At 29.6% G+C, this 16,573-nt stretch overlaps 1 protein-coding gene across 3 annotated transcripts; it reads left to right on the top strand.

Annotated features, from left to right (window-relative positions):
- The first annotated feature begins 2,475 nt into the window (after nt 1-2,475).
- On the top strand, nt 2,476-16,204 carry LOC136223461 (beta-amyrin synthase 1-like). Of its 3 annotated transcripts, XM_066011468.1 has the most exons (17): nt 2,476-2,700; nt 3,784-3,972; nt 4,738-4,827; nt 5,596-5,796; nt 7,152-7,236; nt 7,594-7,760; nt 7,909-8,097; nt 8,369-8,482; nt 8,588-8,707; nt 10,793-10,915; nt 11,048-11,146; nt 11,723-11,779; nt 13,475-13,521; nt 13,607-13,928; nt 14,733-14,813; nt 14,933-15,016; nt 15,526-16,204. In XM_066011468.1, exons 1-17 carry the CDS (start codon nt 2,500-2,502, stop codon nt 15,631-15,633), a joined length of 2,277 nt encoding a protein of 758 aa, XP_065867540.1. In that variant the 5' UTR covers nt 2,476-2,499; the 3' UTR covers nt 15,634-16,204. The 3 variants fall into 3 exon arrangements, with proteins under 3 accessions (XP_065867540.1, XP_065867541.1, XP_065867542.1); XM_066011469.1 differs by lacking the exons at nt 2,476-2,700; nt 3,784-3,972; nt 4,738-4,827 and adding an exon at nt 4,917-4,944; XM_066011470.1 differs by lacking the exons at nt 2,476-2,700; nt 3,784-3,972; nt 4,738-4,827; nt 7,594-7,760 and having other exon boundaries at nt 5,764-5,796.
- The last annotated feature ends 369 nt before the right edge of the window (nt 16,205-16,573 follow it).

Genomic DNA, 16,573 nt, shown 5'->3' with positions numbered 1-16,573 from the left:
ACATAAAATCACAAATTTTTTAATTAATATTAAACTCATTAATAAGGGTAAAATCGGAAAAAATTACCTTAAAACTAAACTGGACCGATAATATGAAATAACAAAATTTGATAAAATGTGAAAATTATTTTGAAATGGACGGAGAAATTACATAAGGGATAAGGATATTTTAGTAATTACATAAAAAGTGGGTTCCACTTTTTTAAATTGGTAGGATAAAAAAGGCTAATTTGGCGCGTTGACTTCGGATTGGCCGGTCACAATTACCGGTTGTATACTTTAGTGGAAGGTCATCAAAAGGTTGTACAGTTTTGTGCAAAATTGAAGGTTGTACACCAAAGTGTGAAAGTATTCAAATGTTGTACACCACATATATATAATTTATCTGACGGGGTTATATATGCTTTTTTTTATGAAAATGCTTATATCATTCATTTTTACGAAAAAAATACAAGTACAATAAAGAAGAAGTAAGGAATACAACTTCATACAAATACAGATTAAGGGGATGTTGTTTGCTCATTTTCATGCTTCTGTTTACCTTTTTACTTCAAAAGAAAGAGTTTAAATGTTAGGTTAAGAACCTCATGTTTGCCTTTTACACCTGAAAAATAACATTTTACAAAAGCACCTGAATCCGTAATTTTTGGAAAAACAGTATTTCCAACAGCAAACAATAGACAAAACAAACAGTCCCTAAAACCAACACAAAATCCACAGAGGAAAGAAAAATACTATATAACAAAAAAAAGCAATAAAAGGTATAACTAACACAAACAAACGATAAATTATATACTTATTGTAAATCCAAATAATAAAAAAAAAAAAAAAAACAGATGCAATACAATCTTCACCATTTAGCCTATTTTAAACATTCATATCTGAGTCATTGTTTTTTACAATCATATAAATCTAGTGATTTAGGACAAGATCAACTGTTTTCATTCTTGCTAACTCCGAAAAAGTTATAAATGAACGAACTGACAAATATGGAATCGGACCCGAAAAAAATCCAATGATATATATAGATTTCAAACCACGTGAAACAAAGAAGAAACAAGTATGTAAATAGTAAGTTTCTTACTCTTCCTCCAATTAGATCTAATTAAAAGTGGAAAAGAAAGAGTTGTGGCGGAGAAGAAAAAGAAGAAAGAGGCGACATATAGAAGGAAAAGAGAGAAAGCTTGGGGATGGAAGTAAGGGGGGTGGTTGCTTTCTGTGTATATGAATTTAATCAGCAATTTTCAATTTTCAACTTTCTAATTTTAATTTTATGTCATTTAAATGTTATATGATTAGAACAAAGAAAATGAATATTTAAAAAGTAAAATTTTGAAAATGATGATTTTAGAAAATAAAAAACATGGGGTTTTAAACAAATTTAATTGTTGAAAATTTCAATCTTGACCCATCAAGAATTAAACGGATAATGTCTTTGTTTGGCAAATAATTGTTAGCTGTTAGCTGATAGTTAATTACATTAGTTGTTAGTTGATTATCTTTTTTGTTAGCTGATTAGGTGAACTTGTTTGGTGAAACTTAGCTGATTGTAAATATCTGTTTGTCTAACATGACAAATAAGAATATGGTAAATCATTTATTTGGGGTTAAATGGTAGTAATTAGGGGTAAAAATGTCCATAAAAAGCTCATAAAACCAGTTTTTTCAATTTTTTTTTTTTTACCCAATAAGCTCTTTCAAACATCTCTTCAGCCCTATTTGGCAAAAAGTTTTTTGGAGTAAAATTAGAGGTTTGGGCCACTTTATAGATTTTGACTAGATAAACCTCAAATAGCGGTGTTTGATGAGTAGAGGTTTGAAAGAGCTTATTGGTCCAAAAAGCTAGTTTTAAGAGTTTTTTCAATTAATTTATTGCTCAATCTCTTTTGATGGACATTTTTACCCATAATTACTACCCTTTAAACCCCAAATAAAATATAACAATAAAATAACAATGTATTTATTTGTCGTTTTATATAAACAGCTATTAGTAATCAACTAAGTTTAACTAAATAAGCTTATATAATCCGCTAGTCAAATTAGTTAACCAAAAAAACTAATCGGCTAACGGCTAATGTAATCAACTATTAGCTAACAACTATTTGACAAACATGACCTTCACCAAACAACACTATTAAAAGTTGACTAATTTTTACCAAACATGACAATTATCAATCTAAATACCATTAATTTTGCTGAGAATCTTATATTTCTTTTTCTTCTTTGTACAATACAAAAATTTACAAACACATATCTGCAAATCAATCATTCAAATTACTACATTGATTATTTTTAGAATCATCCATTTCATCATTTATTGCTTTGAGTGAATAATTATTTCATATTTTTTGGTGAGAAAATTATTATGCAACTGTGGAGTAGAATGCATTAATGAGTTGCTATTAATTGCTTACTTGAATTCTATATAGATAATGCACAACCCATTTCGATTTTATTGCTATTTCAAGTTAAGAATTTTTTTTTAAAAAAAGAGAGAAAATGTGGAAGCTTGAGATAGGTAATGGCGACGAAAATCCTTATCTATTTAGTACCAATAATTTCGTAGGCAGACAGGTTTGGAGCTTCCATCAAGATCTTGGCACACCTGATGAACTTCAACAAATTCAAAATGCACAACAGAATTTCACTGCTAATCGTTTTCAAGTTAAAGCATGCAGTGACTTTCCCAAGAATTTTCAGGTACAAACATACCCGGCCGATTGACATTCCCGTGGCTTAAAAGTTTATAAACATGTGTTATGTGTTTCGTAAAATTTGCAGTGAGTCAATTTTTTAATCAAAGTTTAGTTAATTTGTAAAATCAGATATTGTATTTTTAGTAATTTATAAAGTCAGTCTTTTTAATCGCTCTAAATCGCTCCATTTTTTGGTAAATAGTCACGACAATAAATTTTGACAGAATGACTGAGTTTGTAAACAGCAAAAAAAAAAATGTCAATTTGCAAAGTTTTATACCACGAGGTCTGCCTTTACAAATCGGCTTTTGTACTTAAAAAAAATCAACTTAATGTATATGGAATGACCTTATTTTTACACTCTCAACAATCTAAGGTGGCTAGAAAAATACTTCGGAGCAGTGAATTCAGGACACATGTATATATTTTTTTTCTTTCCACCAATCATGTCAATGTAGTGGCATTCAAAACGATTTTCATTGGTCGGAAGTATTACTCTCAAAGTACTGTAAAATTTCTCAAGGTGTCGAGATTTTACTATATGTGGCCCAGGGATAATGTGGTGTGACGAATCAATAATTTAGTGCCACGTAACCCCGTGTAATTAATTAAAGGTTAATAATTTATTAGTCACTATACTTTTACCTAACACACTATTTAGTGCTCATATTTTAACACTGTCTAGTTTTTAACTTTTGTTTTATTCAAGAATTTATTCCTTCAAATATTAGAATTATTATACAGTTTAATCTCTCCATATATAAGGTACTAAGCAGTGTATTATTAAAATATAAAAGACTAATATTAACCAATTAATTATTTATTTATTTTTTTAGTTAATTATTTATATAAAATTCTACACCTTAAATCTTAAAAAATAAATTCTAGACCTTAAATTATAAATTCTCAACACTAAAATATATAATATCATCAAAGTATTGTTCCGACACACGGATGACGATCCGACGAGCATATGTAAAATTTATAACAAGGCTGATTTGGCACTTGATTAGAAATAATTAACATAATTTATTGAGTTTTTTTTAACCCTAATTGATTTTTTTATGTGTTAAAATTATGTACACAGCTTATCAAAGAAAATCAAATTGATCTGTTGAACATACCAAGAGTTAGATTGGAAGAAGATGAAGAAATAACAGATGAAAAACTTGAAACAGTTATAAGAAAAGCTGTCCGATTCAATTGTGCAATCCAAGCAAGTGATGGCCACTGGCCTTCTGAATTTTCTGGACAATTGTTTCTCACTCCTCCTATGGTATGTACGTAATATTATTTTCGGTTTCGTGTCAATATCGTTTTATGTAGGGGTGTGCATCGGTTCGGTTTAAACCGGATACCGAACCGAACCGAGTGAATTTGGGTTTTCTGTTCGGTTTTTTTAACAATTTGGTTCGGCATCGGTTTTAATTTTAAGTGTATTTCGGTATTCGGTTTGACAGAAAATGTAAAAAACAACCGAACCGAACCGCATTACACATATATATACACACACATATTTGATTATACAAGTTTAATTGTTTTTATATTGTTGAGATAATAACCAATATAGATTTATTTTGAAAATATTTCAATTTTTGTTGTTGTTGAGGTAAATCTAATGAGAAAATATAGTGATTTTTATTTGTTATTTGTTATTTTTAACTTAATTCGGTTTGTTTGGTTTAAACCGAACCGGACCGCATATTCGGTTCGGTTTTAATTCAATTTTACCTATTATTCAGTTCGGTATTGGTGTGAATTATTTTGATCATTTCGGTATTCGGTTTTTTCGGTTCGGTTCGGTTCCGATGCACACCCCTAGTTTTATGTTATATATGTAATCTATATCGTTACATATGATATAAGTGCTATGAAATAGTAACAACCGAGTATTAGTTGAGTTGTCTCTGCAAATGGTATTCGTATCATAAATTAGCTTGGTTTTCTTACCTTTTTAATCGGTACATGTTTTACGTAAAATAATCTTGTTTCGATATACAATTATACTTGATTCTAATATTTAAAGTTTTGCAAATTGCAGATTATATGTCTCTATATTACCAGAACACTTCATACGGCCCTGTCGGATGAGCACAAAAAAGAAATACTACGATATATATACAACCATCAAGTATGTAATTATACATATATATAAATACATGTATTCTACGTATATTATAGGGCACAGTATATAAAAATGCGTATAATATAAGGAAAAGAAATACTACGATATATATACAACCATCAAGTATGAAATTATACACATATAACTATATATCTTGTATATATATATCTAGGGCAAAGTATAAAACAAATGCGCATAATTTACTCTATTTGCAAGCTCACAAAGATATGTTTTAAAAGCTTGCAAATAAAGGTGTGAAGTATCTTCGGTTAGCAAACAATTTATCGTTTATAAATGATAACATGTCCATTAGATCGTAATTTTACAAATGGCATATTGGTCTTTAAAAATACTAACATAAGATGCATAGAGAAATTCTATTATGGTACTGGTCAATTGGACTTTGCCAATAGAAACATGACAATTGTAAACTTTTTTTCCTTACACTAATAATCTCCCAATGAGGTAGCATGCCTCTCTCTTTTCATTGGTTGAGTCTATTGCACCCGACCCATCGTAGAAGTTCTCAGACGCATATGCCATTGGTCAAATTTTGGTCAAATAGACACGTCATCAGTTATAACAATATTTTAAAAAAATGTTGATTGCTAACAGAACATACCTCATCAGCTCTTTATTTGTATTTTTTATATACTTTATCCTATATTCTAGGATTGTAGTGCTTCTACCATGGTCCGAGACCAAACTGGTACGGTACCATAGTAGAATTTTTTCTATAATTGCCAGTGTGTTTGATAATGAAAAAAAAAACAGAATGAAGATGGAGGATGGGGACTCCATGTAGAGAGCCATAGTTCAATGTTGTGCACAGTGCTTAATTATGTTGCATTGCGTTTGCTTGGCCAACAATTACCTGATGATGTCAAAGATAACAGTGTTGCTCAAGGCCGAAAATGGATTCTTGATCATGGAGGTGCTATCAGCACTCAAAGCTGGGGGAAAGTCTTCCTTTCGGTGAACAACTCAACTAAATCTTTAGGGATAAAGTATAAATTTAACGAAATAGAATAAACACTACAAGAAAAATGGTAAGTAGACACTGATATTTGCAACCAAATTCAAATCGGTCGCAATGTAGCAACCGAGTTGGTTGGAAAGAACCCACGTGGTTGTGAAATTGAGAATTTCATTTGTAAACTACATTTGAGACTTAAAAACGGTGTCAAAGTTCTAATGGTTGCAAACATTGCAACCAAATGGATGTTAAATATATTTTGTGGTTGCAAATTTTTTGAGCCATTTAGGAACTTTTATATATTTAATATATTAAGATATTTTTATATTAAATATATATACTAAGACATTGGAATTTTTAGTTGGTAATTACCATTTTTCTTGTAGTGAAATTTAGTCTCAATGTAAAAAAAATAATGAAAATCTTAAGCTTACCTGTTGGTGCAATCGCAAACCTTCTGTTAATAAAAAAAAGTATATTTTTTCATCAATTATGTTTGAAATCGTACCAACTGCTAAAAGTTTTCTATGTTAATACTAAATTTGATCGATTAAATTTGAATGTTGTCCCCAATCTTTTATATATATTATTTAGGATAAATTTTAAAATAAACCCTGCGGTTTCACTTTTTTGCAGAAAAAGGATTGTGATTTTTTTCTTTTCAAATACAGGAGTGTGGCTGAAGGGCAAATATAAGTTTTGGTAAAGATGCCATTTATTTGCTGACGTGGCTGAAGGGCAAATATAAGTTTTTAAAAAAATTGAGGTAAATTTTAAAGAAAAACCCTATGGTTTCACCTTTTTTTTTTTTTTGCAAAAAAATGACTGTGGTTTTTTTTTTCAAATACAAGACTGTGGTATATTCCATTACACTATTTACGGATTTGGCAAAGATGTCGTTTATTTACTGACGTGGCTGAAGCAAATATGGGTTTTTAAAAATTCATATTTGCCCTTCAGCCACGTCAGCAAATATACGACATCTTCACCAAATTCGTGAATAGTGTAATGGAAAAACCACAGTCCTGTATTTGAAAAGAAAAAACCACAGTCATTTTTTCTGCAAAAAAGTGAAACCACATGTTTTTTTTTAAATTTACCTCAATTTTTTTAAAAACCTATATTTTCCCTTCAGCCACGTCAGCAAATAAACGACATCTTCACCAAATCTGTAAATAGTGTAACGGAATAAACCACAGTCCTGTATTTGAAAAGAAAAAAACCACAATCATTTTTCTGCAAAAAAAAAAAATGAAACCATAGGGGATTTTTTTTTAATTTTACCCTATTATTTAGAATATTACATCTTAAAGAATTATGATTTTTCAAATATAAATAAATGGATTATATGAAGGTACTTGGAGTGTATGAGTGGTCTGGATGCAATCCGATACCTCCCGAATTGCTTATTCTCCCTTCATTTCTTCCATTCAGTGCAGGTAAATAGTTGATTTTGTTAATTTTTATTCAGTTTAATTTTATATAAAAAAGTTATGCAAGATTCTTTTCCAATTAAAAAATATTGAATAATTTATTTGGCATTATTTGAGTATTTTAAAAGAAATTAATTCAATTGAATTTTTATATTGGTTGTAGTTGTTAAATTAGTTTATTTTATTATAATTAAAAAATATTCTATTTAATTATTTTGTCAAATAAGAAATTTAATTCTTATTAATTTGAAATACTTTTATTAAATTAAAGGATTACATTTCAAAATTTATGTTATAGAATTTTATAATTCAAAATATCTTCTTTAAAGATGTAAACCTAAAATCTACATATAAATATGACAGAAAAGTTGTGGTGTTACCTGCGCACCCTTTATAGTCCAATGGCATATTTGTACGGGAAGAAATTTGTGGGTCCTATCACTGATCTCGTCGTTCAAATAAGGAAAGAAATTTATATTCAACCATATGATCAAATTAATTGGAACAAAGCACGTTATTCATGTTTACAGGTGAAGTACATATATATTTATAATTATTTGATTAGCTTATATACATATCATACTACATGTTAAAATTTCATCAATAAATAAAACGAATAATAGTTTTTATATTAATTTTTGGTGCGCGCTGTATTTAAAAAGTAACATTATGATACAGGAGGATCGTTATCTCCCTCCTTCGTTTGCACTAGAGTTGGCGTTTGATGGGTTTCATTACGTTGGTGAAAGACTTATGAAATGTTGGCCATTTTCCAAACTAAGAGAGAAAGCTTTGCACAGAATAATGGATCTAATTCGCTTTGAGGATCTGCATACTAGATTTATCACCCATGGTACTTTGGAAAAGGTATACATATATTACCATAACTTAAAGTGATTAATTAATCACATGAGTTTATTTAAAGTGATTATTGACTTCCTAAAGATAGAATTTGTTTAAAGTGATATATATATTTTTTTTTCAAATCATTTTTTACTCTGCCACGTGTACTTATGAGGTTAATCATATAATTTCCGTTGATATTTTATTATTCGAAATTTGTAACAGATTTAGAAAATGGGAATCATTAAATCTTTAATTAAATGTTCGTGTAATTTGTTAATGTATATATGTCCAGCTTTTGCATATGTTGATTTATTGGCAAGAAGATCCAACACAAGAAGCATTCAAGTTTCACCTTGCTAGACTTCCCGATTACTTATGGTTTGCTGAAGATGGAATGAAAATGCTGGTTAATTAACTACCTTAATTTCCCAGTTTAATTAGTTAATTAACTAATTAATCATTTAATAATCAACACTATTTAATTAAATTGATATTAATTATGACAATGCAGAATTTGGGCTCTCAGCTATGGGATGCGGTTTTTCACGTTCAAGCAATTCTAGCAAGTAATCTTACTGATGAATATGGAATTACTCTAAGAAGAGCTCATGAATTCATCAAGCAAACTCAGGTTTAACTAATTACTCTTTCTACATACTCAATTAAATTATTATTGTCTATAAAGTGATCAACTAGACTTGTTCACGGGCCTAGGTATCCGTTCAGTCCGGCCAGACCCGTATCTAATGTGCCAAGTTTGTATAAAGAAAAATGATTTTAAATTAGGCTCATTCCAAGCCTACTAAATTCCACATATAATTAGCACGGGTTTGGATTTTATAAAAATAATATGGATCGTCCTTGCTTAGCTCTATTAATATTAATTATTAAATTTTCATATGTATATATTTCAATGTTTATTTTTAAATATAAAATTTAATTATATATTTATATTACATGGATCGTGATGATAATGAAGGTTTTGATTGTAAACCAATAAGGATAATACTCTTTTCTAGCTTGACTAGTAGGAAATAATTCCAAACAAGGTATGAAACCTTAGCTTCAACAGAAGAAATTGGTTTTCATTGATAAAAAGTTGTCTTCCTTACAAAATATTAGGCTTATATACCTCCATATTCCTAGGTGAGAAAAGACCTAATAACCGCTATGTAATACTAACATCATCTAAACAATAGGAGTAAAATGGGTGAAAATGAAATAAGGATAAATATAAAATTAAGTGCAAAATAGTAAATATAGAATGACAAAACAGTAAATATCACTTGTGCAGAATGTGGCAGAATCACAGAACTTGCTGATGAAGTAATGTCACACAACGTGTGGCCTTGGTGACACATCATGTGGCTCAAACTCGAGCAATTCACACGAACGAGTTGTGTGATGGACTCGCCGTGTGGATTTTCTTCCGAACAAGTTGGGGATTGGCCCAACAATGATTCATACGACATGTGACATTAGTCACATGCCATGTGAATTACCAAAATAGAAGCAGAGACTCGCCAAGAATCCCACACGACATGTGGTTTATGTGACACATCATGTGGTTTTTCCAATTTTCCCGGATGCCCACTTAACCAACACGATGTGTGGTTGACCTCATACGATGTGTGAGCCATGTATCAAGGCTCCTCTCCTTGCTTCATATCGAGATATATATATATATATATATATATATATATATATATATATATATATATCTTAGGTGGACTTATTTGGTATTAGAAATCGATTTTTAAGGTCAAGCCTAGCTCGATTTTAGCTTGTCTAAATAATAACTGCTAGCTAGACTTGGGGTAAGCATTTTTTATAAAAGTCGGTTTGGTCCGGCACATCTCGACTCATGATAAGTATAGGCTTAACGGTAATGAAGTGTTTCTTTTGGTATTCCCATATGTATTTTATTCTCGTTGTCATTGTGGGAGTCTTTTTAGGTGGAGCAATATGTAAGCCCTTATAAGTTACTGTGAGTCTTGAAGCTTTCCTTAGCCTTGGTGTGATTATACCCCTCCTCCCTCGAGACTTTATTGTTGAAAAAAAGTTATTGTTTAATCATTTTAAATAAATATTGTTTAATTACTTAATTACAATTTATAATACTTCATTTATCAATTATAACAACCTGGTTCAATATTATTTACCTATTTTTTTTATTTTAGTCCAAATCCAATTTATTAAACCTCGATGCTTTAAATGCATTTTCATGTACTAATATAGTTCAATCATTTTCCCATCATCATCTTGAGGGGCACTCTTCAGTGTCACACCTACACATGGTCACAGAGGGCCAGTCGACCCTCCACCTATGTGGAGAAAGTAACAAAAAAATTATATTTACCATTGAAAACTTTCATCGCTAAATACCAAAATTCTGTCAGTAATTTCCTTATTTTCTGATTTTTTTTGACAAATTTGACATTATATAGAATGGGAATGAATTTTTTCGTCGCTGATTCTTAATTCTAAAAAAAACAAGATGTGTTTCTTTAAAAATGAACTCCACTCCTTACTCAAGCCTTCCATCATTGCACCACCACTTTAGGATCAGCTGACTAAAAAATAGTGATTTTGAATAATGATTATTAAAGAAAGTTAAAAGAAATTAACTTAATCGATTATTTTAACTTAATGTTATTTTAATTCAATTATCATTCTCTTTTCAATTATCATTGATTAATTTTGGTTTATAATTAAGATACAAGAAACTCCACCTGGAGATTTCAAGAAAACATTGAGATATATGTCAAAAGGGGCATGGGCTTTGGCGGATCAAGATCAAGGGTGGCAAGTCTCTGACTGCACAGCTGAAGCAGTCATGGTAATTATTCAACTAATTACTGTATTAATTAACCTAACTAGCTATTTAAATTAAAACACAAATTATAATAATGTTTACTAATTATTCATTAATTACCATGATCTCATATTTATATATAACATTTTATTGTAGGTTTTAATGTTACTATCAAGGATGCCAACAGAGGTTGTTGGTAAAAAAGTTGAATCACAACGATTATATGATGCCGTGGATTTTCTACTTACATTGCAAGTATGACAAATTATAATCTTTTTTATTTTCACAAAAAGATAATGATCATCAATCTTATTTTCGTAAAATGTGCTTCTGAATTTTTTTTTTATGAAGAGCTTTTGACCTTTTATTTCAACGCATTAGATTTTGATCTTTTATTTTTAGTCATATAAAACAAAATCATTATTTAACATAAAACTCGGTGAACATAGTGTTATTTATTTCATCTGCATTCGAAATTTGCATTTTTAACAGTTCGAAAACAGTTTTTTCATATGTGTAATTTAGTTATAATGAAACTATAAAAAGCTTATTTCGAACCGTAAAAAATATAATTTCAGAGACAAATAAAATGAATACACTCTATTAGCTGAGTTAGATAACTTATTTGGCGAGTGGATGCTTAATGCGGTAAAAAATAATCAGGGACTTAATATGTTCAAATGAAAGACCATATACTCAATGCACCAAAATCAGAATCATCAGTAATCTTAATTACAATGTTTATTTGCCTTTTATTTTATTTAATAAGTTTGACAATAAAATATGAATGATTTAATTACTAACTTCAAATATTGTGTTGGATATTTCTAGGCGGGAAATGGTGGTATTTCAATTTGGGAGCCACCATCTTGTCGTCCATGGTTGGAGGTATGTATAATTACTTCAAAAAGATTAGAAATTAACGAGAAGGATAAAATATCGCCAAATATAAGAAAATTCGTTCCCTATAGTTTTGGGAATAATTTTTATTTTCTCCTTTTTTCGCCGTCCATGTTTGCATCTCATATTGTATAAGGCACGACAAAGATGATATCATCCTTATTTTGTGGAACTATTATGGTCTCTAAGACCAGTAACAAATACAGTAAAACCTCTAGATAAGAATACTCTATATAGGAATTTTTTCTATTTTGTTATAAAAAAACTTGGTCCCAACTTGGTAATAACCTCTATTACCAAACTCTATTTAGTAATAACCTCCCAATTGTTATACAAATAGCTCGGTTCCAAGTGTATTCCTATATAGAGATTTTACTGTATCTTCCTTATTTTGATGGTGTATATTTTTAGTTATAATTTCTTTTTATAATTGTCATAGAGTAAAATTTAATTCAGAAATTAAGTTATTTGACTCTTAAAATTTAACTCAGAAATTAAATTATTTGACTCATAGAGTAAAAGTTTGATTTTTTTTTTTCCGGAAAGAGATATAGTAAATATGAGTTTAAAAGTGTTATGAAGATAAAATTTCATTGAAATTAATTAACAATGTTAACATAGTTACATCATTTTATGGAAAATAAAGTTCAAATAAACAAAAAAAAATCATAAAATAAAATAATAAAATTCATGGGATCTGAACCCATGACCCCCTAACATTAAAACACACATCTTAACCAACTCAAGCACTTTGAAATATTCAACTAATACTACAAATTGTAGATATAAACTAATGGGCTACAAGCGGCATAACCCCTATTACTCAGGAGCGGAGTCGGTGGCCGGTGGGGCTGAAGCCCCTCGGGCTCTGGGCTGGCTCCGCCAATGAACAATGGTAACTTAAACTCTATATTGCACATCGAATTGAAAAACAAAAATGTGGTATATATAGTTTATTATATTTGTGAATTCACATAAATCTATGATTTAAAAGTTTATGAACTCCGATTTGTGGTTTGTTCAATCCTTTACTTGTTCTAAATCTTTCAATTTTAGGGTAAATAGCTACAATAATTTTGACAGGATGTCTGAATTTGCAAATCGCACAAACCACAAACGTGAATTTACAAATTTTAAAACCACAAATCTAGATTGGCAATCACATGAATTTTTTTATACTTTCATCTTAAAAAGAAAGGGTCATTTATTCTAAATTGATAAAAAAAAATTAAATATAATAAATATAACCATTCCCTTATATTAGTTTAGGGTTATAATTGAGAAACACATATCTAGATTTGTTCCCTACCATTCGTACTCAATTTTTTTTAACTTTTTTTTTTAGTGAATATGAGTTCTTATATATTAAGCATTCGGTTTTCCATGTCACTCGGAGGACCCCCAATTTACATTTGGACACGTGTATTATGACCCGCGTAATAAATAAAATAGTGGAACCTCTTATAATATGTACGTGGGTCCATGTTACACGTGTCAAAATATATATGGAAGGTCCTCCGAGTCACATGGAAAACCGGATGCTTCTAATAATTTGCCAGTGAATATAGGTTAGAGTGGAAATTTTACCATCAATAAATATCATAAAACTCGTACTTTTGTTTAACTTTCCCGATATTTTACAAAAAAAAAAAATTGCTAACTTGGTTTTTTTTTTGTTATTAGATGTTCAATCCGTGTGAAGCTTTTGGTGGAGTAATGGTGGAATATCCGTGAGTATGCACACTTTAAATCCTAAATGTTAAGGTGGGAGGTGAAATTCAAAATATAATTTTGAATATCTTTGGTTTAATTCAGGTACGCAGAATGTACAGCATCTGTGATTGAGAGTTTAGTGCTTTTTAAAAAGTTGCATCCTGAATACAGGAAAAAAGATATAGAAATTTTAGTGGCTAAGGCAACTCATTATCTGGAAAATACACAAAATGCTGATGGTTCTTGGTATGGAAATTGGGGGATTTGCTACATATATGGTACATATTTTGCATTAAGAGGTTTGGCCGCTGTTGGTAAGACATATGAGAATAGCAGAGTTGTAAAAAAAGGTTGTGAATTCCTACTTTCCAAACAAGTCAGTTCTGGAGGTTGGGGAGAGAGCTACCTCTCATGCACTAAATCGGTAATTTAATTAAATAATTATACTCAATTCGTAATCTTACTTAGGCTGTAATTGAGTCGAACCGAGCTTTGCCTGCTCAAGCTCGATTTGTTATAATGTTAGGGAGCTCAAGCCGAGCTTCGAGCTCGGTTCGTGCTCAAATTTGTATTTGAGCTCGGCTTGTTTAGAAGCTCGTTTGCTCACGAGCTACTCACGAGCTTAGCTCGTGAGCTGCTCATTCCTTTTGTTCACCAACTTTGCTTGTGAGTAACTCATTAAACATGTTCATAAACAAACTCGTTTATTGTGTTCGACAATGAAACAATATCAAATAAAATAATAGCATGTTTAGCCAATGAAATAAATACAAATTTACATTTATAAAATTAAGCATCTCCTTTTAATTCTTTTAAACAATAAATAAAAAATAGATCTATCTATCATTAAACATTAAACATCTCCTTCGATATTATTCATGAGCTTATTCACGAGCTTCTATTGAGTTTGTTCATAAACTTTCACGAGCCTATAACTGAGTCTGCTTGCGAGCTCTACCGTGCTCAAATTCGACTCGTTTACGAATCGAGCTTCTAAATCGTGTTCGCGAGCGGCTCGTTTATAAATCGAGCCGAATCAAATCAAGTTTTTATCGAACCGAACACCGAACCATTCATGAGCGGCTCGACTTAAACACAAGTTAAATTTCAGTATTAGAATTTAGCAATTAAATTTCAACCATCAACTTGGAAAGAGATCAATCTGTAATTTTAAGTGATCAATGAGCTAATTAATCATATTATATATATATATCTCTTTTGTTTTCAGGTATTCACATTGTTAAAAGGAAACAAATCAAATCCGGTACAAACTGCATGGGCAATGATGGGTCTTATTCATACCGGACAAGTTAGTTTATAATTTAATTATTAATTATTAAAAATATTTGATATTTTTGACTCTTTATTTAATTTGTAGCTCAAATTTAATTGTTTATATTAATTAATTAATTATTTCATAATAAATAGGTTGAGAGGGATCCAACACCATTGCATACTGCGGCAAGATTACTTATCAATTCACAACTTGAAAATGGTGAATTTCCACAGCAGGTAACATTTATCAATTTCTAAAACCACAACACCATTTAAAAATAGAATCCACTTGACACAATCTATTTCACATGATTATTATTTATATTTCATTTTATATAATACTCCCTTCATTCTTAAATAAGTGCCGTTTTAGATAATTGTTTTTATTCTTTTTTAAGTGTCGTTTTCGTTTTTCAATAAAATTTAGTATAGTTTTTTGGTCTAAGCATTTAAATTTTGTCTTGATTTATGTGTTTTTTAAGCTTTCAAAGTTTCTTCTCCAATCATTATAGAAGAGAGAATTTTTATTTAGTTAATCCATATAAATTTATTAATTTAAGTGCATATAATTGTGTTTCTTAATTTGTATGAAAATTCTAAAATGACACATATTTGATTGCATACAATATATAGATTGCATAACATGTTATTAAACTTGTTTTTGTAAAAGTAAAATTACTAAAATGCACTTCTTTTTCTTTTTTTTTTTTAAACAAAAGTATTTAAATAAATATTTTTATATGCAGGAAATAACAGGAGCGGCTCTAAGGACTTGCCTACTTCACTATGCATCACATAGGAACATATATCCACTTTGGGCTCTGAGTTTATACAGGAAACACATGAATAAATAGGGAATAAACATCTCGAGAACACTGATCATTCTGATTTTGGTGGATTGAATTCATAATATTTTATTTCAACACATTAATCTTCTGTTCTTTTATTTTATCACACTAAGTACCCCATAATCAAAAAAGTCAAATATGGCCGTACAACTCAATTAATAGAACGTTATTCATTTAATCTGCATTCTAAATTTATATTTTTATTACTTCAAAAAAGTTTTTTATGTTTTATTTATCCATAAAAAACATTGTTTTGAGCCCTATAAAAATAGTAATTTTAAACGCAGATGAAATAACGTTCTTTTAACTAAATTGGACATCCACATCTAACTAACTAGGCAAGTAGAAGCTTAATATGATAAAAAAAGATCAGAGATTTGATGTGTTGAAATAAAAGATTAAAGACTTAATCCACCAAAATCGAAATGATCTGGTATCGGGATGTTATTTTACCTAGTTGATACTATATTTGTGAATTTCATAGCATACACCATCATGCTTGTAAACTACTACTTTTCTTTATGATACTTGTAATCTACTACTCAATATTACAAATTATCTACATGATTTGTTTTTACAGTATGAATTTCATTCTCTCTTTAATTTATTTCATTTTTCTCTCCATCATAATAAAAAATTCTTGGAAACCATTCACGCGCCTTGTCGTGGTTGGAAATGAAGGGAAATCGAATAGTCAGATTGTTATTTCTTTTTGTCATAAGTTTACAAGCTTTTTTTTTTTTTTTTTGAAATAGAAAACAAAAGGAAGCAAGACAAGTTTTATTTCTGATATTGTAACTAATTATTTTGTGACAAAAATATTTTTTTTTTGTCACCATAAATATAATTATTCTGACAAAATGAAATAATTTTCATAATAGTCAGACTAGATACAAAAGATTGTGAGTAAATACTTATTATGTAAAATTTATGTCACTATTATATA

This window comes from Euphorbia lathyris, chromosome 3 (assembly GCF_963576675.1).
Source record: "Euphorbia lathyris chromosome 3, ddEupLath1.1, whole genome shotgun sequence".
Taxonomy (NCBI): Eukaryota; Viridiplantae; Streptophyta; class Magnoliopsida; order Malpighiales; family Euphorbiaceae; genus Euphorbia; species Euphorbia lathyris.
The sequence above is the reverse complement of the archived record's forward strand: the minus strand, read 5'-3'. Positions and strand labels throughout refer to the sequence as shown.

Bases quoted from the DNA above. Each gene is read 5' to 3' on its own strand.
- LOC136223461 (XM_066011468.1), top strand. From the start codon at position 2,500: ATGTGGAAGCTTGAGATAGGTAATGGCGACGAAAATCCTTATCTATTT. The intron at 11,780-13,474 runs GTATGTATAATT...TTTTGTTATTAG, and splicing joins CTTGTCGTCCATGGTTGGAG to ATGTTCAATCCGTGTGAAGC. The intron at 15,017-15,525 runs GTAACATTTATC...TTTTATATGCAG, and splicing joins ATGGTGAATTTCCACAGCAG to GAAATAACAGGAGCGGCTCT.